General features: G+C 36.7%; 2 protein-coding genes across 2 annotated transcripts in view; both read left to right on the top strand.

Annotated features, from left to right (window-relative positions):
* Positions 1 to 929: 929 nt before the first annotated feature.
* Positions 930 to 1403, top strand: LOC135197672 (uncharacterized). The gene has a single exon (XM_064224685.1). It carries the CDS (start codon positions 930 to 932, stop codon positions 1401 to 1403), a length of 474 nt encoding a protein of 157 aa, XP_064080755.1.
* Positions 1404 to 4593: 3190 nt separating this feature from the next.
* The window catches only part of LOC135197811 (neural proliferation differentiation and control protein 1-like), a 326436-nt gene continuing 304188 nt past the window's right edge, over positions 4594 to 26841 (top strand). Inside the window, 1 exon segment of the mRNA XM_064224941.1 lies at positions 4594 to 4819. Within this exon segment, the coding sequence (XP_064081011.1) occupies positions 4741 to 4819 (79 nt within the window). The 5' untranslated portion in view covers positions 4594 to 4740.

Raw genomic sequence — 26841 nt, 5'->3', positions numbered from 1 at the left:
TCAGTAGTGAAATGAATTCATTCCTACACAAAGCACGCTGTGAAACGGTTTATCATGGAAGAGTCTCCAAGCGGTCATCTGCCAGGAAAAGCCCGACGACTGGCTTATTTTGTTTATAAGTACTTCGTCACAGTAAAATTGAATGGAGGTCCACTTCGTGATGTGTCGCAAGCAGTTCTACGTGCCACTGAAGCAACAAAGTTGAGCGAAGCTACCATTCATCGTTGTTGCAAAGAGGCAAGGGAGTCTGAGGAAAATGATGCCACTCCGCCCTTCATCAACAAGAAGAAACGGAAACGGTCAAAACCTGTGAAAAAACATAGACGATTTAAATAAATGTACTTTGTGAAGAATTGTTCTCAATTTCTGTGTCAGAGAAGAAAAACCTAATCTTGATAAAATCTTATGTGAATTTAAAGAAAATACGGAATTTAGTGGAAGCAAGGAATCTTTGCGCATAATTTTAAAAGAACTGGGTTTTAAATACGGAAGAGTGGACGGAAAATCATTTCTTATAGAACGGCCTAATGTGGTTAGTGCAAGAACAAAATTTCTAAGGAAAATGAAAATGATTCGAGAGAAGGGGAGTGATTCAGTGATATACAAAGACGAAACTTGGGGAAATCAAAACTATACAGTGAATTATTGTTGGATGGATAAGAATACAAAAAAAAGCAACGGGAGTGAAACCACAGACTGGAAAAGGGAAAAGGCTCATAATTCTGCATGCTGGCTCTAAGGAAGGATTTGTACCAAATGCAGAATTGGTGTTTGAATCTAAAAATGATGGTGATTACCACCATCAATTGAATTCTAAAATGTCTGAAGAATGGTTCAAGCATCAACTTCTTCCAAATATACCGCCATTGTCTATCCCTGTTTTGGATAACGCCTCATATCATTCCGTACGAATTGACATACCTCAGACGATGGCAGAGAAAAATGACGTCATGAAGGAGTGGCTAAAGAATAAGGGTGCAAATCCAAGTGATAATTTGAACAAGTGTGAATTACTGGAAATGGTTAAATCACTATCATGTGCAATTAGAAATGATTATGTTATAGACAGAACGGCACGCGATTATGTTATAGACAGAATGACACGCGACAACGGACATCAAGTGGTTAGGTTACCTCCATATCACTGTGAATATAATCCCATAGAACTGATTTGGGCCCAAGTAAAGACTTATGTGGCAAAAAGAAACAATCTTAAAATGGCTGATCTTAAACCTCTCGTCAGAGAAGCAATTCAGTCAATGACAGCTGAAAACTGGGCAAATGCAGTTAAGCATTGCGAAAACTTGCAAACAGGCGATGCTGCAAAGGATGTATGTATTGATAAATATAATGACTTGTTCGTTATTGAACTAAGATCATCCGATGAAGAAGATTCTTCGTAATGTACATTTTGTATATAATTATATTATTACAATTGCTGTGATTTATTGTAAATAAATTATTTCTCTCCAAATGATGAGTTTATATGCAACAACCTTATAAAAAGTAAAAATTGATACATGCAGTAGATTTATGAGTTATAATAAATCTTTTTTACACTATGTTTTCATATCTGTATGTCATGCATTTTCCAGAAGAAAATGTCATAAGAAATAATGAATGGTAATGCCAGATTTTTTTACTTTAAATGACAAAAATTTTCAAACAAAATGCTATGTAATATATGCAAAACTTAAAAGGTATAAATTATAAAAAAAACCATAAGAGAATATTACAGCCTTAAAAGTAATAACCAAATAGAATGGGGATCAATGAAATTGTAGTCAAACGAGAATAAGCCAGAATACTGTGTGGTTTTAAAGACAAAATATACTATGAAAAAGGAAATTAAATTTAAGTAAATCATAACTTGATGAATGAAAATGAGTGGAAAACCTAGAATAAAGAGCAATGAAATGAAAAATATTATAAACTTGTTTAGGAAATGGATAGTATGGCAGACAGAAAATTCAAATAATAAAATAAAGAATAAATAGAAGTTACTCTACTGACAACATTATAAGAAAATGTCATAAGGCATAATGAATGGTAATTACCGATTTTTATTGGTTTTTATGAAAAAGATCATCTAATGAAATATGTGATATATGCAAAATTTAAAGGTATAATTCATAACAAATATAACAACAAATAAAGTCTCAAAAGTAAAAACCAAATAGAGTGGGGATCGAGTTTACGGATTAGATTTGTACGGCCAGTTTCATTAAGTACTGTCCCAAATATTGTCCCGTTGGGAGATGGCTGAGGACTTACGAAGGGGACGATTTAAAGGTTAAGAGAGAAATGGCAACACGGTTTTTCTCAAGGACGTAAACAATCTATCAGTTTAAATCTGTTGAACTATAGTTCCCCATTGGACGAGTAGGTTACGTGCTCGCCTACCAATTTGGTAACCTTTTGCCTTATGATGTTGCATCATTGGAAATTCTTTTCTACTTCATATCTTTCGTTTAGATGCTTAGTTCTTTTCCTACCCACACGAAATATTGGCTACGCACAGCTGACCTCAGTCTTGCAGCTCATGGAGTCACAGCATTGGCAGTATACAATCGCCTCGACAGCTTCAGGACTCGGGTTCTGTTAGCAGCCTTAAGGAAAGGACTCATTCAGCGTCCCGTTAAATCTTCGTGTGCCTCTGTTAACTTAACCAATGAACGAGGACCCTGATGGTTTGCTGACCATAGTGGGTCTCTGACAGGGCGTATAAGGGCATGGGGTAGCAACCTCATTCCAAAATAATTGCCGGGAAACAGTAGGGCGAATACCTTATAGAGCAACCCCTTCTAGAGAAGAAAAACAAGAGGTAAGTGTGATTTTATACATACATACATACATACATGTATATATATATATATTATATATATATATATATATTATATATATCTATATACTATATATATATATATATAGATATATATATATATATATATATAAATTTCTACTTTTTTAGTGTTTTGTGTGTGTGCGCGCGCTAACTGCATTGTTTTATTGTTAGAGCTTTGTTCGCCTAACATATTTCTCCCGTAATTTACAACCATTTAAACAAGAAGTAGGTTTCTATATCAACAAAATTTTCTACCGTTTCAGAGTTAAATATTTATAAAAACATACCGGATTTACAAACAAAGTTAATTTTTCTTTTTTGCCCCGACTGCGAATATCGAAATACTGTACCCGAGTTCTCTGGAAATTCCCCGCAGTAATTCCTATTTGGCAACTGCGCTGATTAGAAATAAACAAAGCTCCCTATCGGAGCGTTTTTAATTTCCGACTCCATTCAGAGGGATGGCTCTGCTGCCAGTTGCCAGACGCTTCCAGGCACAAAGGGGAACTTAATGTACTGCATACCTCGTTTCTGTGGTAACTGAATAAAAAGGAAAGGAAAAAATAGATATAAAGTCATATATGTACAAACACGAATAGCAGAGCAATTTTCAGTGCCAGTCGTTGTGGATGAATTGTCAGCTGACTGTGTCAGTAGTGTGGCGCTCAGGTAAGTCTTCCTGTGACTCAACCCTGAAGCCAGTCATGCTATCTCCTACCCCTACCCCTCCCCCTCCTCCTCCTCTTCCTCCTTCCAGCCAGTCATGCAGTCTCCCGTTCCAGAAGCCAATCGTGCAACTTCTTCTCCCTTCAATAAAATCGCGGGAATTCAAGTCAGTCGGACAGAGCCTCCTAAAAGGAGCGAAAAACCTTTCTGGAGATTTGGGCTATTTGTCCCGCCTAAACCCCTCAGACTCGGTCTATCTCTTATCCCGCCACAACTCTCTCTAACTCTCGGCGAAGTGAAAGGCTTAAGCCTCTTTCCTTGCTTTTGCTACGGTTAGGGCTGTCGGGATGTAAGACTCGTGGTACTTTCTCCGGGGTCTTTTTTTTATTGTGGAATGATACACTCATTAAAAGCCACATCCAATCCTGCCCCCCCCCCCAAAAAAAAAAATAAAAATAAATAAAAACAGGTCCCACAAACACAAGAAATGTTTGAATCTAAGGACATCGAAGAGAAAGATACGATTGAAAAAACAAGAGAGAGAGAGAGAGAGAGAGAGAGAGAGAGAGGAGAGGGGGAGAGAGAGAGAGAGAGAGGGGAGAGAGAGAGAGAGAGAGAGAGAGAATAAATAGCACTTAAAAGTGAGATTCATTTTGTTACAGGCAGAAAGGGAGAGAGAACAAGAAGGATCAGATACAGTAATACTAGAGAGAGAGAGAGAGAGAGAGGAGAGAGGTAATCTAAAAAAAATAAATATCGATTAAAAGTGAGATTCATTTTGTAACAGGCAGAAAGGGAGAGAGAAAAAGAAGGATCAGAATCAGTAATACGAGAGAGAGAGAGAGAGAGAGAGAGAGAGAGAGAGAGAGAGAGAGAGAGAGAGAGACTGCATTCTGGAACACCAAAAGCAAAGAGAGAAAGAGAGAGGGATTGAGAGTTTCATTCTGGAATACCAAGCACACACACACACACGCACGCACATAAAGAGAGAGAGAGAGAGAGAGAGAGAGAGAGAGAGAGAGAGAGAGAGAGAGAGCTTCAGGGTGCCACGGGTGGGAGGAGAGCCAGAGAGAGCAGCCCAGCCGGGTCCTCAGTCAGCCGCTGGCCTTAGTTGCAAGCGGATCTGTTGGTTGTTGTGTCGCGCGCTATCGATCGGTTTTATGATGGTGAGGCCTTTCTAACATATGGTAGCTCTGTCCTCTTCTACCGTGGCCAGAAGCGGCGTGAGCATGGTGGCTTGGACCATCGGGGTCGTCTTTTTCGTGCTGTCGAACGTCCAAGCGGTTCCCGACATTAAATACGGAGGCGGTAAGTAACAAAAAATGACGAGTTAAGCCTTTCGGACGTATTGCCCTCAGATTTCCGTTGTAAATCTTTGAGTTGCAACTCCGCCTTTACTCTCTTTCTCTCTTTCTCTCACCGCCCACGCAAAAGTCTATCAAGGTGTGTGTATGATCCCCAGATGCGACACACACACATACACCTATTGTATGTTTATTGGAACTGGGAACTTATTATTTGTTCCCCTCGGTCGTGTTTGTTGCTCTCACCGAGCTGAAGTCGTGTGTATGCGGGTTGAGCAGCAGCAGCTTTTCTGTGGAATACGAGTTCAGGTGCTCCGTCGTCCACATCAGCTGTTGCAGGAGAAGCCTGAGAGAGAGAGAGCGAGTCTCAGGACTCAGTGCTTCTCCTTATCTGACTGACAGTTCAGTCGCCGTGTCACTTCCTGTGCCACTTACAGAATGCTAGTCTTTTTTATTTTTTTTTATTTTTGCTATCGTTTTATCCAGTTATGAAGGCAGTTGTTAGACTGTCCTTTATAAAGCACAAGCGTTTGATGGCCGTTTATAGTCAGTCGTAAACCTGTTCGTGATTTCATAGCCTTCAGTTATGAAGACGTGTTCGAGTTTCTGCTTCGCTTTTAAAGTGATAACATCACTCGAGTGTATTTTGTCTTTTGATATTCACACTGCGCCTTTCAGTTCTACTTTGCTGTATATTTACGTTTCCAGTCTATAAGATTGGTGGCATGTTTAATCTTTTTCATTTGCGTGCGTATTATCTTTTGCCTTCGTATATTCTCGTATTTTCCACTTTTGTTTTGGTCTGTATGGGCACCAAGAAGGTGTCTTGGTCCGAGCTTCAAGATGGTGCGTCATGTCCCTAGGATCTGGACTTATAGCCGTCGTCCAGCCCGGGACCAGCCTCTCTCTTACATTGTGTCAATAAAAGCACTCGGCACTTTCTTATTACCATCACTTTTCATGTTGTAGGTACACTAGTACCATTAAGAATAACAGTATCAGCGTTCGTATTTCATACGGCGACTGATTGTATAAGGGTGATTATTTATGTATAAAACTGACCTTGCATATTCCTATAGCACGATTATCTATCATTCTATTCGCCGTATTCTTACACTCACACAAAAGTTGATACAATATATAATACGTTTATGTTTTCAACAGCAAGCATATGCGCGAAGGTGAGAAAAAATTGCTCGGTTTTCTCTGCGCGCTTGCGCATGACCTTATATGCGCTAAGTGCCCTTGCATGGGCGGTGAATGGCCATTGACAGCAGACTGAACGAACAATAAGCTTAACCTCTTAGGGGTTTTGTCACTTGGGGTTCATTCGGTTCTCTGCTCGTTAAAGATTATTCTCCTTATTTTTTTATTTGTTTTTTTTTTTTACTTTAATGAACAGATTTATTGTTTTTCCTTGTAAGGTCACTACGGATCAATGTTAATTTACTCCTATACGTTTATCTGCAGTTATTTTTAGGTCTGTCTTCACTGTAGTCATATGCGTCTATGTTCAAAAAAGTTGTTTTTTTTCATAGCGTTTACTGACTACGTTTTATTTATTCAAATGTTTTTTTCTCCAAAGCATGAATTTCACTTCTGTCATTATCTAAAAAATCAGGATGTCCCTGTTTTTAGCTTCGGCGATCCTTGTAAATATTGACCACTCTTTGGCATCGTTAAAATCAAAGACGAGTTTATCTTTGAAATAATTAAGCGGAAGAGATATAAAGCGAACGAGTGAAATCGGAGAAACTGGAAGATTAAATCGATTATAAAAATACACAAACAAAGAGATGCACAGAGCATAGATGCAAGCTGGGAAACAGAAGGAGTAATATCAATAATAATATTGTGATTTATCAGTCTACTGTAGTCTATCGATTTTCTTAATCTCTTATAAAAATATTCGCAAAAAAATAACAAAAAAACTGAGGATACTTAATCAAGAAACTTATTTAATTAGGCTTCGTCTCCCTCCATTTTTTTAGAGAGAGAGAGAGAGAGAGAGAGAGAGCTAATAAAAAAGCTTATTTTTCTTACTCTTCTTTATCGTTCCATATTTCTTTAGTTCTCCTTACATTCATTTTGACTAAAGTACGACCTTTATCCTTTTGCGGCTTTGGGCCTATTATCTCTCTCCCATTCTCTCTTTTATACCGAAGAGCGCGCACGCGCACACACTCGCATGCACGCGCGCTTACATCCATACACACACACACACACATACACTTTCAGACCACCAGCAATTATGGCTAACATCATAATAATAATACAATAAAACTACTACCCGTCCCTTGATCTCAAGCCTCGAGCGTCCCTCCCTGAAAGCCCTAATTCTTTAAAGCCCTAATTGGTCGTATTACGGTCACGAACGCCCGTTCAAGGTCACGGACGACAGCGCCCCCCTCCCACCAGATTCTTGTGCTAGGTCGCGTCGAGGATTCTAGGCTGGGAATCCGCGGGTTGAGTGAGAGCAAATGAATGGAAGGGCGTAGCGCCTCTCTCCCTGTTTCCTACTGTTCATCGTCTTCTGTCGGGTTTCTTCAAGGCTTACATTCGCATCCTTCCTTCCTTCCCTCTTTCTCTCTCTCTCTCTCGTTTGTTTTTCTGCTTCAGAACGTGATATCCCACAGCTCGGAAGATGAAACCTGATGGGAATTTTCCCACCAGGAAAATATTAGCAAAAAAAAAAAAAAAAAAAAAAGGCGTTTTCCTCCGATTGGCTTCCCTGGGGTAAAAACTGCATGGTGCCGGTTTTGAAAAAAATAGTTCTTCAATACCTACGGTGGAAATAATAATAATAACTAATATCATCATTACCAAAGAACAAATCATACAGTAATATTGTCGTGTAGATTAAAATCTACAGTTAATGCTACCGAAAGCCCCATTGAATATTCTTTAAAAATTAATTGAGCAGCTGATAGTCAACGCCAAGGCAGGTTCTTGAAAGCTTTCATACACTTGTAATTAAATATATAAACAAAATTAATGTGATTTATATTTCCACTTTAGCCCCATGTAATTGTTAGCGGTTTTGTGGCGTTCTGCAGTTGCTGATATCATTATTATAATCTTCGAGAAAATAATATAAATATTTCCAATGTCGTTTTTAGGCTGATGTACCTTAAATTGATTGCTTACCTACAGTGTGACGGAGAAGGCATATACTAAGCCCTACTACCCTCTACGGGTCTCAATGGGGGGGAAGGGGAGGGGGAGGGGAGGGGGAGAGAAGAAGATCAAACAAGTCATTTCGACTCTTCACGTCAGTTTCACCGTCATGTCATCACTCGGTTGAACATAATTACGTCAATCTGTGCCGTGACAGGTAATTCGTCATTACGGTAATGAAGGTTGAGCATGCTCTCTCTAAAATGTCGAATAAAAAATTACTACGGAATTTGTTCCTGTTTTTCTTCCTCATTATTATATTATTATTATTATTATTATTATTATTATTATTATTATTATTATTATTATTATTAGGGCAAGACGGTGACAAGGCGATATGGGAATGTAAGCGCTACATCTAACCTTTGCTGTCTAGTGCTAGCCGCATTAGGTATTAATGATGTAAGGCAACCTTAAGCGTATTTATTTCTAAATAAGCATATTTCAATTGCAATACATAAGTAAATAATGTAATTGAATGTAACTTTTCTTCGTTTTTTCTGACATTCCTCAATTGCATTTTATCCAATATATACTTATTTGCCTTTTTTGACATTTGCATATTCATTCCTTCCGTAAAGCCACCTTTATTTTACAATTCGTCACTTCTTCCAGCGCTTTTCTCTCTTCTTACATGTACATACCTTTTATTTAGGAGAAATGGTTCGTCCGTTGTGACTGCCTACATTTTGAGCGATCATCAATTATAATGAATAATGCGGGACACAAAGATCTTCTAGCACTTAAAATTACATACGACAAACTTTCGGGATAATCGGAGTCTCCTTTAATGGGGTTTCTTCTGCATATTTTTGGAAAGCGATTACACAAAAATAATAATAACTAGATACTCTCAAAATACATCATATTTAGCATATGACCTTTTTTTTGTGTCACTTTTACGATCGACGAACAAACGACATTACTCACGCACACACGAATGAAAAGATAGACGAGTTTTTTTTTTGGGGGGGGTGGGGGTGAAAAAGGATTTCTTTTTTAGTCAAGTAGTGAAGAAAACAACCACAAATGATTATCCGGTTGTTAATAAAACCGCAGACAAATCCCTCATTAGCCCAAAATGACTACAAAAAAAGAAGAAGAAAAAAAAAAAAACACCGATTTGGGAACACCGAGGGAAGCCGTAACGCGTGGCACTGACGAGGATTTTTCGTAATGTTTCGTGGCACTGATTGGCATTTCGTGAAGCCTTAATCTTGTCCGACGTCCAGAGGGATCAAATTGATCATATTTCCTCATCAAAGAGTCGTAAGGAGTAATGGAACAATGGCAGCTGATATTATCATATATGAATACTGGAGCAACTGAATTCTGAAAAAATTCACATACAAGTGAAAAATAAAAAACAAAAGAGAAAAACAGTATCAAAAGATGAATAAACAAACAAATAAGTATAAACGTAAGGATCAGTATCGACAAGAGATGCTAACTAAGGCTTTCACTGAATAAGACCAGATTATCGAAATATTTTTGTTAACCCGCACAATCCATCGAATAATCTTTCACGTCGATTTCTTCTTCCGAACAATTGGAAAAGCAACAGCAAAGAGACGAAAACTAAATTTGACGAAGACAAAATTAACATACAGAAGACGACTTCCTGCTAACATGTGAATAAACTTGAAGTGACGACGTCCCACAAAGGATCTTTGAGGCCGTGGTGCAGCACGCCTCCATGCAGTCCAGATTGCTAATTTTTTTTGTATTTCGGATCTTATACCCTTATTCATTTTACTTTCACATCCTCTTTCCTTCGTCGAGTGGGGGCAAGAAAAGGATTTTCTGCTGCTTGCCCCATAGGCCTCTGAATTTTAAGGAAAAAGCGGCAAATTTCATATTTAGTTCCCCTGCACGTTTTTCTATATGGCCAGCTGAGGAATATGTCAGAGAAATGAAAGGTCAGGCCATAATTCTTCGAGGTAGGATTACGGTCTACTAAAATCGCAGTCAAGGGACTGACTACCTTTCTGCACAGTCCGATTAAATACCTTTAAAGGACGCTTGATACTTCTGTTGGGTTTCGGAAAGGATTCTGGCTCGGCTTTTACGAGGCAGGAGCATAGATTCTATGCTCGTCACTCTTTTTACTCCAAATTCCCGACACTGCTGCCACCTAGCGTTGATAACTCATCATTCCTTACCAGCCACCGGCAATTAGGGGGTTAATTACGTGTCAAGGCCGAGACTGACATGATCACGTTGAAACGAGTGACGATGTGAACGCCTGGCTGACGGGAATGAATTGAAAAAGACTCACATGATTTGTGGGCTTTTTTTTTTTTTTGAAAAAGAGTTAAAATGGGAGGCATTACATATCGAGGTCACCCGCGCTATTCTGCCTTGCGGTTATTTTAAGTACTTTAACGGCTGTAAATAACGGTAGATTTTGAAGGAATTGTATAAATTACAAACAATTTTATGATCATTATTATTATTGTTTTTGTTGTTGTGAAAATAAAAAGATATCCTTTTTATTATTATCATTATCATTATTTAACAATTATTATTATTGTGACCAGTGCTGTTAATAACTACAATAACATTACATTAAAAAGACAACCGCAACATTAAAAACAGAAAAAAAACCAGAATTATTATTATTATAGCGTCAACTTCAAACAAAAGTGACAATAATACCATTAATACCAATTGCACTACTGCAAGCACTGAGGCCAGGAAGAAACTATATTCTCTTCACCTGTCCACCTGACTTGGTGCAATGTCTCCTCCCAAGCAAGGGAAAGCAAGCACTTGTTTCCTGCAATACTTCGCTTGTGGGAAAATTCTACATCGTCTTCACCTTCAAAGTTGTGGGCGAGAATGGCTTCCGCCCTCGTGGGCGGGCGTGGGCGCATGTGTGGGCAAATACTGGAAGTCTCGCTTTTACCTTCCTCCGCATTCGCCTCCAGAGAGAGAGAGAGAGAGAGAGAGAGAGAGAGAGAGAGAGAGAGAGATGCTGGGAGTCCATTTTTCTCTCTCCAGATTCGCCGTTTAAAATGAGTTAGGAAGAGAATCTCATGTATTTTCTAATTTTTCTTAACAGAAAATTTTCCCCGTTTTCTGTTCATTTTAGAATCTTATTCTTTTGAGTTTTTCTCATTTTTAACCTTAGACTTTTAATCTTTATTCTTATCAAACACACTCGTTCCTCTCGCAATATCGACACTGGTGATCTTCAAAGCTGCGACGCCGCTAATTTCCTTCCAAATTCAATCAATCAATTTCAGGTCTTCAAAAGTGACTCCTCGTGCAGGACATGGCCGGTAATTATTCAATTAATTCTCCGTAAATCTCAAATCGCCATTTCGTAAGTTTTGTAATTAAGCCACCAACCAAAAAAATGTTTTTCCCTTTCTTTTTTTTCTTCTGCTCGTGTGTGTGTGTTTTTGTTTTGTTAGTTCTGATTTTCTGATTTTTTGGTTAGGGAGATTTCAGTGGACGTTTTTTTAAAATTGTTATTTCGGTCAATAATAAATTAGCCAGAAACTGACTAATACCTTATTACAATCATCTAAATCGCTGTTAACAGCCAAATGGGCCTCCTGACGTAGTAATACCCTTCTGTAGCCCAAGCCCGAAGGAGTACTAATTGTCCCCTGTTGTTCAACGCAAGATCGACCAATGAATGATCTGTCCTGGAGCCTGAATGAGATAGAAACAAACCAGTCGCCAGGATGAGTAATACAGACGTCAGTGTAGCTAAAGGAGAGAGAGAGAGAGAGAGAGAGAGAGAGAGAGAGAGAGAGAGAATTTTACCAGTTGTCGAGTACTTGAAATTCCTCTTTGTTCAGGCTGATGCTTATTCACCTGAGAACTCGTTTTCTTCTTCTTTTACTTATCATGATGACTGTGGCTGTCGAAGCTATCACATCATCATTAATTTTACAATTTTCTATTACTTATATCAAGTACATTATATTCCCTAAACATGGAGTCTATCTCTCGAAGACCTCTCAGTATAACGTACTGAAAAAATATGGTTACCGCGTTTCGTATACTACTGTTATGGGAGAAACAAATCCACAGTTACGTATATGAGTATATATTTAAGGATAAATCTTTAAAGAGAGCTTTAGGGTATTGAACAGATTCCCGAAAGCTCTCTCTGTATAGATTTGTCTTGTAAATAGATGTGCATATACATAACTGTGGACTTGTTTCTCCATTTCAAGACTCATGCTACTGAGAGAATTTTTTTAATTACCAATGTTATTATTGATGTAGGTTGGTGATATATACTGTTATCAAATGTTCTCTCTCTCTCTCTCTCTCTCTCTCTCTCTCTCTCTCTCTCTCTCTCTCTCTATATATATATATATATATATATATATATATATTTGGAGAAAATGGAATATGGAATAAAATTGACGTCGCAACTTTGAAGATCACCAACGTCGTAAACGCAGTATAAAGGAACGTACGTGATATAAACAAACCCCTAAGTGTCATAAAATAAATAAAAAATTTAAAAAAGAATGAAATTTCTGAAATTAATAGGAAATGAGAAAAAATGCTATTAAGTATACAGAGAAAATAAATGAGGTTCTCTTCCTAAATTAAACAGCGAATCTGGGAGAGAAGAAGGGACTCCTACCATCTCTCTCTCTCTCTCTCTCTCTCTCTCTCTCTCTCTCTCTCTCTCTCTCACTCACTGGTGGAATATATATATATATATATATATATTATATATATATATATATTTATATAAATATATGTATATGGAGTTGCTAGGACCTACCCTTCTGCACCATAATTAACTAGTCACCAGGTAGCTCTTGATGGTGTGGCTAGCGTTCTGACCCCTATAGGACCCAATAAACCATTTCCAGTGATAGTGGGCGACTTCATACATAATCTAAAACATAAGTCACTATTATCATTCTCTTTCCTAGAACTTAAACTGTCTTGTTTATTCTCTCATCTCCTGGTAACGTAACTGACCTGACTAGCAGGCAATATACAAATAAGGAAGAATCGTTTCGTATTTCGTATTTGTTCTCTTATAAAAATCTGAAGAAGGATTTTACAGCTTTATTCTTTTTTGTAGAATTCCTAATACTTATAATATTACTGTAACTACAGATATATCTAAGTTATTATTATCGTCTATGAACACATATTCAAACTGAAGAAGGTAATGGGGTCACTGACTTGTCAAGCATATTACTAAGTGACTGAATTATTATATTTAGTATATATATTATATATATAGGATATATATATATATATATATATATATATCAATATATATATAACATATATATATATATATATATATATATATATATATATATATATATTATATAATATGAAGAAAAATTTACGCAAAGATAATTCCAGTCAAATATACAAATATACCGAAACAAACAGAAACAAATTGAAACAAGCGGGCGGTAAACAGTAGCCGAAAAGCAAATGACATTACTAAGACCAAGCGACTCGAAAAAAAAAAAGGAATTTTTTTTTCTAATTCCGTCCGTAATGGGAACACTCAACGACCCATAATGGGCAGAAGGTTTCTCATTTTGCATTCATGAAGTCAATCTCTATTGCAGATCCAACTTGAGGCCTCTGGTTGGGGGCAGGGGGGCGCAACGAGGGAGGAGGGTGGGGATTTTAGGACATAAATCCCACTTTTTTTTTTTTTTTTTTTTTTTTTTGTTCTGGAAAAGTGAGACAGACACCCCACTGAGCTTCGTCTGGGTAGAGCGAAGACTCGCTTTGGAAATGAGTGACACGCGTCTCCGAGTGGCTACGGTACGGTAAATATATGCAATTCGCGAACTTAAGTTTGCTGACGGGCACATTTAACGGAGATATAACCTGGTCGCTACCATATGGATGCGAGGCCACTTATGAGATGTTGAGACTCAAATGGATACAATGCTCAATTCTTTACTTGACCGACATCGGTTCGAAGCCAGGCTTGGGGGAGTGATTCTGAAATGGGTTGCAGTTAAAAGCTGATTCGAAAACATTAGGAACTCGTGAAGGTAAGAGTTCATCGCATGGTGGTTGTATTTCCTTGAAATATACGTATGCATATATATATATATATATATATATATATATATATATATATATATATATATATATGCATAAATACATATACATATGTGCATACGAATATATACATATACTATATCACATGTATATATATATATATATATATATATATATATATATATATATATATATATATAAACATTACATATATATGTGTGTGTTTGTGTGTGTGTGTACAGTTAGGCCTTAAAACCAAAAAGAAAAAAAAGAAAAAAAAGAAGAGATAATCATTCAATGAAAAAACAAAAAAGCCGACAACCTATAAATAACAACAAAGTAAGTCCCCCAACACTGGAAAACTGCCCCCATTCAATTCACGGCTGAGCGATGCCTAGAGAGACAGAATGAGCGGTAATAAGCGATCGATCACGGGCTTAATCTTGAAGGCAGGCAGTTACCTTGTTTGCCAACAAACTCCCGTAACTGGATCAACTTCCGGTATAATGCCATGATAACGGCGGGGTAACATATCCAGCGTTTACGACCCCCACCCATATACAGCCCCCCCCCCCCGGCTGACGGTCACCCGCGCTGTCGAAAATTGGGAGAGATGCTATTTGGGGGTACGGAAGCCTACGTGCCTGTTTACTGTATTATTGATGAATATTTCCTCTCTCACTCTCTCTCTCTCTCACGCTATATATATATATATATATATATATATATATATATATATATATATATATATATATATATATATATATGTGTGTGTGTGTGTGTGTGTATGTATATGTATATATATATAATATATTAAATATATATATATAATATATATATATTTCTCAAAAGATTTCAAACTGTTTGTATTGTGCCCATCCTTGTATTAAGTGAAAATAATACCGTTACAATTATCTACACAGCCTTGTTAAATGAAAACAAAGAGGCCGATAACTTAAAATTTTACCTTGTCAGATTAAAGAAAATAACAAAAGGAATACAGAGGTTAGAAGAATTGCCGAAACAATGATGAATAAAAAACTACATAATACGCCATTTATTCCGATTTCACGCAAGTCTTGTGGGTACGAGGCTATTTAGCCTAATGCCATGGTTCAGTTTGATTGCGACCCACTACAGTCGACGAGACATCGGGTATATAGAAGTGGCAGTCCCAATTAGACTAAAGAATGGCATGGGTCTTGCAACCTAATCGCAGAAAACTTGCTAGAAAGAGACAAAGTTTACGTATAGTAATGTTTAATGAACGCATCTAAAGCTGTTCAACATCGGTTGGGATTCGAATCCAACCCCTGCCTAGTGAGCGAAGTCCATATACATATATATGTATGTATTTATGTATGTATGTGTATATACAAATGTGTGTAATCAAAACAAGTAAAAAATGCGCCTAAGTTTCTTCGGCGCAATTTAGTTTTCAATACAACGTATAGGCTGTATAAAACTATCAACTATGACCGGCAACTCACTCTCCAGTTGCTCACCAGATGCGGTAGAGTGAGGGTGCGTCCCATGGCTCCGGAAAACGCTGCCAGATGCACGATCCATTGATAAATTTAGCCTTAGATAAAATAAAAACTACTGAGGCTAGAGGGTTGCAATTTGGTAAGTTTGATGATGGGAGGGTGGACGATCAAAATACCCATTTGCAGCCCTCTAGCCTCAGTAGTTTTATTTTAGACAAAGCCCGCAAAATAGTTTTCTTTATAGGAAACTAATAAACATCGATTTAAAATAAGCCAGAAAAACCAATGTCTCAGTCACAGGTAGAGAAGACTGGCTACGATGAAGAATGATCCAAAAATCTATTTTTATTTTTAAAATTTTTAGGCCTATTTTACAGGCTTAGCGCGAAGGGGAAGCGAGACTTTTATAGCGAGAAAGGAAACTCTTCAATATTCAAGTGTCAGAAGCAGCTGCTGCTGGACCTTACATGAATGACCGTGAAAAGAAATTTGATGTGATCGCCTTCCTCTGAGAGAGAGAGAGAGAGAGAGAGAGAGAGAGAGAGAGAGAGAGAGAGAGAGAGACTGCAACACTGAAGTGTATTATTTACGATGATTCTGTGTCAATATCCCCATTGCATGTCTTAACATTTTGCTTATTTCAACATGCATGCATTGCAGAAATAAGCCCTGTGGCACGCCTAGCGACATCTGGCAACTACCTCATCGAACTTACATTGAGTCTGTGTAATAAATTCGTCTGTTACGACAGTCGCCGACTTGAACGGGAATTGGTGGCTGGAAATATTTTGGAAGGTTTGTTGTTGGCCCTTTCCCACTCCCCTCTCGGCTGTGACCCTCTCAAGTCGACTTGCCACCAAATACAATGATTCACAGTTACGTCAATAGAGATTTTGTTGCGTATAAAAGAAACCCACATCGCTTCGCTTACACCTAGGATTCGAGCTCAGGTTTTATTGATATTTAATAAGGTGTCTCATGAACTGTGCATACAAGCGCTCTGGCAAACACACATATACATACACACACACACACACACACAGATATATATATATATATATATATATATATATATATCTATATAGAATAGATATAGAAAGAGAGAGAGAGAGAGAGAGAGATGAGAGAGAGAGAGAGAGAGAGAGAGAGAGAAGAGAACTTTACAAAGAATATAACATATACATACATATAATATTAGTATATATATATGTATATATATAATATATATATATATAATAATCTGATATATTATATAAATATATATATATATATATATATAGATAATATATATATATATATATATATATATATATATATATATTATATAATATATATAGAGAGAGAGAGAGAGAGAGAGAGAGAGAGAGAGAGAGAGAGAGAGATCGCCCTCCTTAAAGACGAGATAAGGCGCATTCCAGCCACTCCTGACCTTGGCAGCGTTGCCATAGACAGGAATACTGGCCCCGTATCGTTCAACAGGGCTGTGGGTCACAGATGAATTCTTTTCAAGGGGAACTGATGAAGACCGGTCAAGACATAAGATTCTTTTCGAGGTAAAAACCGGTGTTCTTTTTCCGTCAGAATCGAGATTTTTCGCGTTAAACCCACTTTGTTCTCTGTATAAACCAAGAATTGTTTGTTTGTATGGTGTTTTTACGTTGCATGGAACCAGCGGCTATTCAGCAACGGGACCAACGGCTTTACGTGACTTCCGAACCACGTCGAGAGTGAACTTCTATCACTAGAAATACGCATCTCTAAACCCTCAATGGAATATTAAATGGAACGTTAAAAGTTGGATAGAAAAATATATTTTTCCATAAAAATCCGGATTTTTCCCCGTTGGGAATATTATTACTCCAGTTACTGCTGATATTAGTACTAATTACATCACAAGAAATAATGGGAAACTAAAAATGACAAAAAAATTATTATAATAGCAATTAACATAAAAGGACATCCGCGGCCATGAAAAGATTGCTAAAATACAATAAAAATATGAGAGTAATTTGTAATCATATGTCTGACAACTGGATACGAAATTCTTTACCAGATTAACAAAACATAAAACTCTGATGGAAAAGTGGACAGTGGCAATTTTCTCTCAGGATTAAATTTGTAAATAATTTAACAAAATATAAAAAATTGACCTCAACCTACATCAAGAGTTATGAGCTAGATATAACCTTCCATAAAGTATGTACACATGGACGCATGAGCGCACAGACATAGTGCATGTACGTACGCATAAGAAATGCAATTATCTATGCGATAAGAGAACAGAAACATATATAAAAAAAATTATATCTAAACACTTTAAATTACTCTAACACAGCAATATTCATTAAAATGATATGTTTTGCGTGAAGAATGAAAGCGTTCGACAAGAATATAATAAAAATAACGAAGTAAAGGGAAGAGGAAATAGAAAATAAAAACTGAAGTGAGAAACTATAAACAAAAATCTATTTATCGACGCGACGGAAAAGCAATATGCGTGTTCTCCAAGTGCCACCTTGCAGATTCGGGAATGAACCAGTTTCTGTTTTTTTTTCTTTAAATCTGCCCCAAAATAGAAAGGCTAATGACCTCCTTGCAAGGTCAATGACCCGCGTGAGAATTCATTCTCACTCTCTGCTGAATAAGAATTAGGGGAAACGTTGTGCCCGAGAGGATATTCCAGGGCAGAATGGAGGACGAGTCCTCCATTTAAAAAGAATAATTGGCGGGTACGTTGCCTTTGGTGACTCATATAAAAAAAAATGGACGACTTAGATGACACCTTAGCCCCCATAACCTGATGTCGTATGGACTCAGGTATGTATGATGCATGTATATATTGATATAATATATATATATTATATATATATATGTGATATATATATATATATATATATATATATATATATGATATATATATATATATATATATATAATTATAAGGAACAATTCGCCATAATTTTAAAGAACTATGCAACTGGATACAGCTACAAATGGCTTATATCTGGGACAGGTCATCCACAATAAGCAAAGATTGAAGATTTGATTAAAAACTGAACAAGAATTTTTCATGATATTGCTTCCTTGGGCCTCTCCCAGAAAGACACATATATGGATTTTACTGGTCTGTCTTTCCTTCAGGTATGTATGTATGTATGTATGTATTTAGTATCTATATATCTTGAGCTCCTCATTTTTTGGGATATGCTTTGCAGTGAAAGCGTAGAATCCAAATTGGGAAATAAAGGGAATAGCCAGGACCTTACTTGCCTAATTAGTGCATGCGTTCGAATCCCACCAGGAGAGAGAGTTCTTCTCCCTTTATTTCCTATTTTAGTTGTGCGTATTTCAGTGGAAAGCTATCCCACTTGAATATATGAGGGGGAAGTGAAAAATCTAAATCTTCAGCTGTGCATCTAAGTCTAGAGAACCTCACTCACTTACGGAATGTTATTACAATACACTCGGGTACCAATCTATTTCTGAGAGCGTTCGTTCATTAACTTTCAAAGACCAGCAAGACGTCAGGAGGACCAGAATGTAACACAGAGTGCTGATACAATCCATCATCAGTAATTAACGCAAGTTCTAACTTCGACATATGACGTCAGTTTACCGGTCCATCAATCAAGCAGATCTCTCGAACGTTTCAAGACGACTGACGTATTGGAAAATGTCAGCTTCGAGTCAACTGCATCAGGATGCCTCTCTTCCATGTCCTCCTCCACCGTGCTATGATTTTAGGCGGCTTCCTGCAAACGAAACCTGTAGAAGCAGTCGCAGTCAAACTTATGTCATTTCTGTCCTATTTTAGCGTCTCGAGAGATGAGAACAGGATTGGTGTGACTGAGATGAGGATGTTGAAATGGCAATGTGGACTTACTAGAAAGGATAAAGTTAGGAACGAACATGTTAGAGGCACTCTCAAAATAGCACCAGTTTCAAACAAGGAGAGGGAAAGTAGACTGAGATGGTATGGACATATAAAGAGACGAGAGGAAGACCACCCGATAAAGAAGATGATGGAGATAGGTCTACCAGCTGGGAGAAGGTTGGGTAGACCAAAATAGCGAGGGATTGACTCTGTGAAGAGAGATATGAGGGAGTTGGGATTGAGCGAGGAGGATGCACTGGACCGAAGGAGATGGAGGAATGTGTTGAAGAACCATTACAGCGACCCCCAATTAGGGACAAGCTTGTAGAGAAAGAAGACAAACCATCATGATATCCCACTTCACTAAAACGTATTCCTGTAATTTTATCCGTCAACACAGGCTAAATTCTAAAGAATCCTCAAGAATCCTGCGTTACATTGTTATCAGACCGACCACAAGGCAGTACTTTACTACTGAATTAATAGCAATTCTTCTAAAACTGAGTGATTGATGGCTTCAGTTGTTTCTGATGTTCTCTTCTCTTTGGTCCCACAAAATGGGTATTTCATAATTTTGGTTTTATTGCTATTAACAAACATAAATAAAGCAAATCGATAGCTAAACATGAACACTGATATCTTTTATTACGCGTTCGTATTACATTTTGTTAATTGTTTATCTAATTTTATTAACATCTCGACCACACTTTCCGTGTTTACTGTTTTACAGAAGCCGTCTTTCGTAGGTTGGAGCGGGTCTATCTACAGCCTACATCAGACCTCTTCTTCACATCATCTTGTACCTTACTAACGATACCTGGATCCCTGGGACATAAAGCCGGCTTAATCTATACTAAAAAACGAACATTTTATAGAGTATTTCCAAAATAATATTTGCAAAGTGGGAAACAAAGCGAAAGACGTGACTTTTGGAAGCAATTTTCCGTACAGTTCTAACTATGGACAATTTCAATCCTTACATTACATAGGAAGAGGAAATGATGAAATGCTGCTGAGCCTTCTTCATTCCCTGAATTCCAAGAGAAGAGGCCACTTGACGGCAATAAACAGCTCCGGACGCGCTTTATAAACGATAAAACTTTTATCATTAGAGAAGAGGGAGCGAGCAGCCTAGCTGCTACCAACTTTGAGTCTGTCCTTGAGACTAAGACAGGTTCCATACACTGGACTAGAAAACCGGCATCATTTCAAGTTGCAGCGATGAAGGAACTTTCTATTCTCATTGTATTTGCATTTTCTGCCGTGTTGGCGTTTTGATGACTTGCTCTTCTCTGCCATAACACGACCTTACTCTGTGTGTGTGTGTGTGTGTGTGTGTGTGTGTGCTGGCCTAAAGGCCTCTTCATCCCCCATTGCAACTTGCCTCGGACTACCGTGGCTAGTTGAGAGTTTCAGAGACCGGAAAGATTGAGCAAAATATTAATAAATAAGTAAAATATTGATAAATGTGCAGAACGTTAATAAAAGTGTAAAATATGATGGCAATTTTAGCAATAGCAAAGAAAGATAAAGAGCGCTACGGGACCTTGAAAAAATAAAAGCAAAAAATTAATACGTCGACTTTCCTCGAGCCCATGACCCGCTTTGAAAGGGTTCTGTCACTCCAAAGGGGGGGGGGGGGGGGGGGGGGGGGGGGGGGGGCAGGCTCCCTCCAAGTCTAATCTCATTGTGCACGGCGTCATACGCATCACCTTCAAGATGTTAGCGTTGCAGGGAGCTCCTTACCCAAGAAGTGGGATCTGGGACCTTCACAGGAGTCCTTGAGGATATCCTCGTCTAGTCTCTTCTATTTCATTAGTTATTTGCATCAGCCGTCAAAAGCAGGGTCGTGGTGATATTAGTTTAACATATGAATTTACTAGTAAATCAATTAAGAAATACTGATATATTTCTAAATCAATTAAGAAATACTGATACATTTCTACAATAGGCTTCTATATTCACACAGAAACACACACACCCAGATAGATATATATATATATATATATATATATATATATATATATATATATATATATAACTGTACTGTGGCTGAGAGGTACAATTCTCAGCTCGCCATTCCTAGGTCCGTGATCCCACCCGACCTACCGCCCATCAGTCCACCCAGCTAGCTGAATATGGTTGCAGCGTCCCTTAGAGTAAACAAAAAGGTCGTAGGGCTAGCACTTTCTTCCCTAAAGACGCAATGTTTGTATATACATGTATATACGCGTGTGTGTGTGAGTAATGTTTGTGTGAGTGTGCAATGTCTATATATATACATAATATATATACATGTGTCTGTGTGTGTGTTCAATTTGACGCACGTGCTCGCACAACCCACCAGTCACGACGGAATAGCAATCTCAGTGACCGGTCAGGGGAGCAATGCCGTGTACGCACGAAAGCATGAGAAAGCGAAATATTTATTGCCAGTTGTGTGTCACAGTTGATCACGGTATCGGGCCCCGAATTGAAACGTCAGTCAAGATCATCAAAACACGTTTTTTTTTTCTTGAATACCTCAGTGATTGAAGCGTTTGTTCCCCCTGCGTTCTCTTCTGCTTCTCTCTTTCGTTCCATTATTATTTTTTTTCCCAGCTGTGTGAAAGATTCCTTAATGAGTTTGATGGTCTCTGAGGTTGTATCATGATTTTTCGAATAATAATAATAATAATAATAATAATAATAATAATAATAATAATAATAATAATAATAATAATAATAATAATAATAATAGCCTTCCATCTTCCTTAGTGAGCAAATAACCTAAAAGACCTCTTATTCTTATTTTGCTAACCTTTTCACCGTTTTCTCTTCGTATAATAATAATAATAATAATAATAATAATAATAATAATAATAATAATAATAATAATAATAATAATAATAATAATAAAGTTTCACTCTAAAAAAATAGTAATAATACTAAAAATATAAATAACTAATAATTCTACTTCTGATTCCCTCAAAACCAAATTAACCAGATGTCTTTTTCAGTCTACGATTAATCTCTTATCTCTTTATCAACGACATAAAAAAAACAAGGTCAACCATTTAACCTTCATCAAAGTAACGAGCGCGAATAAGGTCACGCCCTCGGGTCGAAAGATGACCTTCGGGAGCCAATCGACGAGGCCTCTTCATCTCTCAGTTATCACTGTTGTTCTTTTATTTGCTGAATCTGCACTTCTCGTTTCATTTTTACTGTTATTTATTTTCGTTGTTTAATTGGTCAGTATTTTAAAAATGTGTCACTTTTTAATAATCGCCAATATTTACTTTGTCTCTGATAATCTGTTATCTCTTTCAATATTTATCCCTTACTTTGTTTATTTCCATTAACATCAAATATTATCTTCGTTTAGTATAATGACTGATATTCCTTTCTTTATCTGCAATATTTGCTCATTTTTTCCTTGTTTATCGGCATGTTTATCACCTATACTCGATTATATTTTGTACGTGACATTTCTTCCTTTTCTAGTCTATTACCATTTTCAGTTTTTTCTTTCCTTATATCCATCAATTATCGATTTTCTCCCCCCCCCACTCTCTCTCTCTCTCTCTCTCTCTCTCTCTCTCTCTCTCTCTCTCTCTCGTAGTAGCCATCTTGCTTGGTGAGACGTACCCGCGTGAAGTCAGATTAATCAACAGATATCACAAGTTTAACATACGACTAGAATTTGAGAAATATCTAGAAGTGTTCGTGAACTATCGGTGATAAGATTAGTGTGAAAATAATAGGATAAAGCGTCTTCTAAGTTAGTTTATCAAGTGTAATACTATAAATCAGAACAAGATGGCAGTAAGTTCCAACTGCGGGAAGAGGTGGCGTAATTTGGCGTGTTTAGCAGATTCGCAATACGATGAGGTAGCAGGAAGGGAACTGGCATTTCTCATCTATGAAATCAGCAACAGTCCTAACCAAAAAGATACAAAAGCATTCATAGATATATTAGAAGGATATAATCCTTCAAACTGGAACAAATCTAATGAAAACATCTTGAAAATAATTGAAGAAGTTCCAAATAAAATCCAAGTGGTCAAGAGACTCATAAAGAAAATATACATAAACCAACATATTCCGACAAAGAAAATGAATAAGGGGAATCTTGTGAATATCCTAATTGATGCATTAGGAAAAAGAATGTGTAAGGTTTGGTATAGCATAGTCAATCCACAAAACCTAATCAGAAAATGTGCTGCATGCAACATTCCGACCCATCCACAGTGTGCTGAGGTAATACAAGATTTGAGAAAAGATACAAGAATTTTTTGTTCAACATGTCTATCATGGATAGACAATGTTATTAAATCAAGATTGAATGTACAAATAGTTGAGGATGAAGAAGAAGAGGAAGAGGAAGAAGAAGAAGAAAAAGAAGAAGAGGAAAACGGAAGAGAAGTAAACAAAAATGAAATGACAGAAAAAAATAAGGAAAACAAAGAACAAGATAAAAGTATGGATGCAGAGATACTCATTGATACTACATATGAGGCAATAAAGCAGCATACCTACGAAGAAATAAATTACGATATGACAACAGAAAAGCAAATCCCGAAGAGGCTCTACCCAGATCTACACAATGACGGGAAAGAGGAAAAAATAGACAAGAAAGACAAAATCTGCAACCTTTTGAAAAGAGGGAATTGCAGATTTGGAGAAAGATGTTACTACAAACATCCTAAGATATATGTCAAAACTATGAAATATATGGTAAATGTGCATACTTAGATGGATATGGGGATGATTGCAGAGATCTGCATCCAAAAATATGTAAAAACCTAAAAGAAGGAAAAGGATGTAAGTTCGACAAAAAATGCAAATATATGCACCCTGTAGCCATGAATCATAATCAAATAAATAACCAACCAAGTAATAAAATCCAAAATAAGAAAGAAACAAATAAAGAGAGAAATCAAGAATATCAGGTAAAAGAGAAAAGCAAACCACCAATGAGATATGCAGAGGTGTCAGCAAAAAATTTCAAAGCATCAGCTCCGAAATTCTACTCAAGAGATAATAACTGTATTTATTATGCAAGAGGATATTGCAGAAACGGAGAAAATTGCAGATTCAGACACAAAATGAATAATTATGATGAAGGAAGATCAAATATTATGGAAAAGTTGGATTTTTTAATGTCAGAATTTCTGGAAATGAAAAAAAGAACAACATACCAGAACATGGAAAGAGACATGGGAAAATCCTTATTACTACCAGTATTAAATGAAGGAGAAAACACGCAAACCATCATAGTGATGAATGCGCAGGGTTTAGTTACGAGTAACTCAAAAGAAAAATAGAGTACTTAGAAGAACTAACCCAAAATGAAAAGAAAATAGATATAATGAATATAAGTGAAACCTGGTATTCCCAAGAGACTGGGAATGATGATCAAATAAAAGGGTTCCAAACTTATAGATCAGATAGAAAAAATAGGAATCAAGGGGGAACCGCAATATATGGGAAAGACAAAAAACAAGGAAAAATATATGAGAAATATAGTAACTCAGAATGTGAACTAATAGCGGTAGAATTTGAATCTGAAAAATTGATGAACATAGTAATATATAGACCTCCTAATACTAAAGAGTTTGACTTAATAATTGAAAAATTGGATGATATATGTAAAAATCACAAGGACTGGACTATTCTCCTATCTGGTGACTTCAACTTTCCTTTCGTAGAATGGAAAGAACGAATAGGAGATTGTGGTTGTACTTATACATATAAAAAAGAGAGTAATAGTAGTGCAGAAGATAAGAGGCAATTTGAAAAGCTATTAGATATGCTACTAGAATACAACATTCAACAAATAAATCACCTGCCAACAAGAAAGGAAAATACTTTAGACCTAGTATTTGTGAACGAGATGAATTATGTTAAAGAAATAATAGTTTATAATGCGAGTATTTCAGACCATAATGTCATAGAATTAACAGTTCATTCCAAAGCAAGTGAAAATAGAGATAAGCAAGAAATGAAAAAGTGGGAAGGATATGGAAAATACAACTTCTACAGTAAAAATATAAAATGGTCAGAAATTAATGAAGAATTAAACAAAGATTGGGATAACATTTTCGTAAGTGATGACATAAGGGTAAATACGGAGATATTATATAAAATATTGGAGAAAATAGTGGAAAAATATATACCGAAGAAGAAAAGTAAACATCATTCATGCATACCAAGAGACAGAAGGATCTTGTTCCAGAAAATCAGAAAGTGGAAAAAAGGTCTTGCAAAAGAAAAAAATGCATGGAAAGTTATAGAACTAAAAAGTAAGAAAGAAAATGCAGAACAAAAGATTATACAATCAAAAGAAAATGAAAAACGGGACTTGGAAGAAAAAACCCTATTAAATATCAAGCAAAACCCCAAACTATTATACTCATATGCGAAGAAGATGAATAAAAGAAGAATAGAAATAGGCCCTCTGAGAATTGAAGGGAGATTAACGAATGAAAAAAAGGAAATTTGCAACATACTGGCAGAACGATATAAGAGAGAATTCACCCCTAGAATAGATAATGAAGATAATGATATAGAAGTAAGGGAAGAAAATAGTGAATATTTAGCTGACATAGAAATTAATGAAGCTGATATTGTGCAGGCAATTAATGAAATTAAAAATGGAGCTGCTGCAGGGCCGGATGGAGTCCCTGCTATTTTGTTAAAGAAAGTAGTTCATTCTATCGCAAAGCCACTTGCAATATTATTAAGACAAAGTGTAGATACAGGCAAGATTTATGATGAGCACAAATTAGCATATATCACCCCTACTTTCAAAAGTGGATCAAGACTAGAGGCAAGTAATTATAGGCCTGTGAGTCTAACATCACATATTATGAAAGTGTATGAAAGGGTAATGAAGAAAAATATTATAAAACATTTAATAAAAAATAATTTGTTTAATATAGGACAACACGGTTTCGTACCCGGAAAAAGTACACAAACCCAACTGTTAGTCCACCGTGAGAACATATTCAAAAATATGAAAAGCGGAAATGAAACAGATGTGGTTTATTTAGACTTTGCAAAAGCTTTTGACAAAGTAGACCATAATATATTAGCAAAGAAAATTAGAAAACACAATATCGTAGATAAAGTAGGAAGATGGTTAAAAGAATTTTTACACAACAGAAAACAGATAGTTATTGCAAACGATGAGAAATCGGATGAAACCAACAAGGTATATCCGGTGTGCCACAAGGTACGGTGCTAGCTGCAATATTGTTTGTTATTATGATTGAAGACATAGACAGTAATGTTAAGGATTCGGTAGTGAGTAGTTTCGCTGATGACACAAGAATAATGTAGAGAAATTACTTGTGATGAAGATAGGAACGCTCTACAAAGAGACCTTAACAAAGTATATGATTGGGCAGAGGTAAATAGGATGGTATTTAACTCTGATAAATTTGAATCAATAAATTATGGAGACAGAGAAGGAAAGCT

Source organism: Macrobrachium nipponense, chromosome 21 (genome assembly GCF_015104395.2).
Source record: "Macrobrachium nipponense isolate FS-2020 chromosome 21, ASM1510439v2, whole genome shotgun sequence".
NCBI classification, from domain to species: domain Eukaryota; kingdom Metazoa; phylum Arthropoda; class Malacostraca; order Decapoda; family Palaemonidae; genus Macrobrachium; species Macrobrachium nipponense.
This window is presented reverse-complemented; position numbering and strand designations above follow the sequence as displayed.

Coding starts and splice junctions, on each gene's coding strand:
- LOC135197672 (XM_064224685.1), top strand. CDS start 930: ATGGCAGAGAAAAATGACGTCATGAAGGAGTGGCTAAAGAATAAGGGT.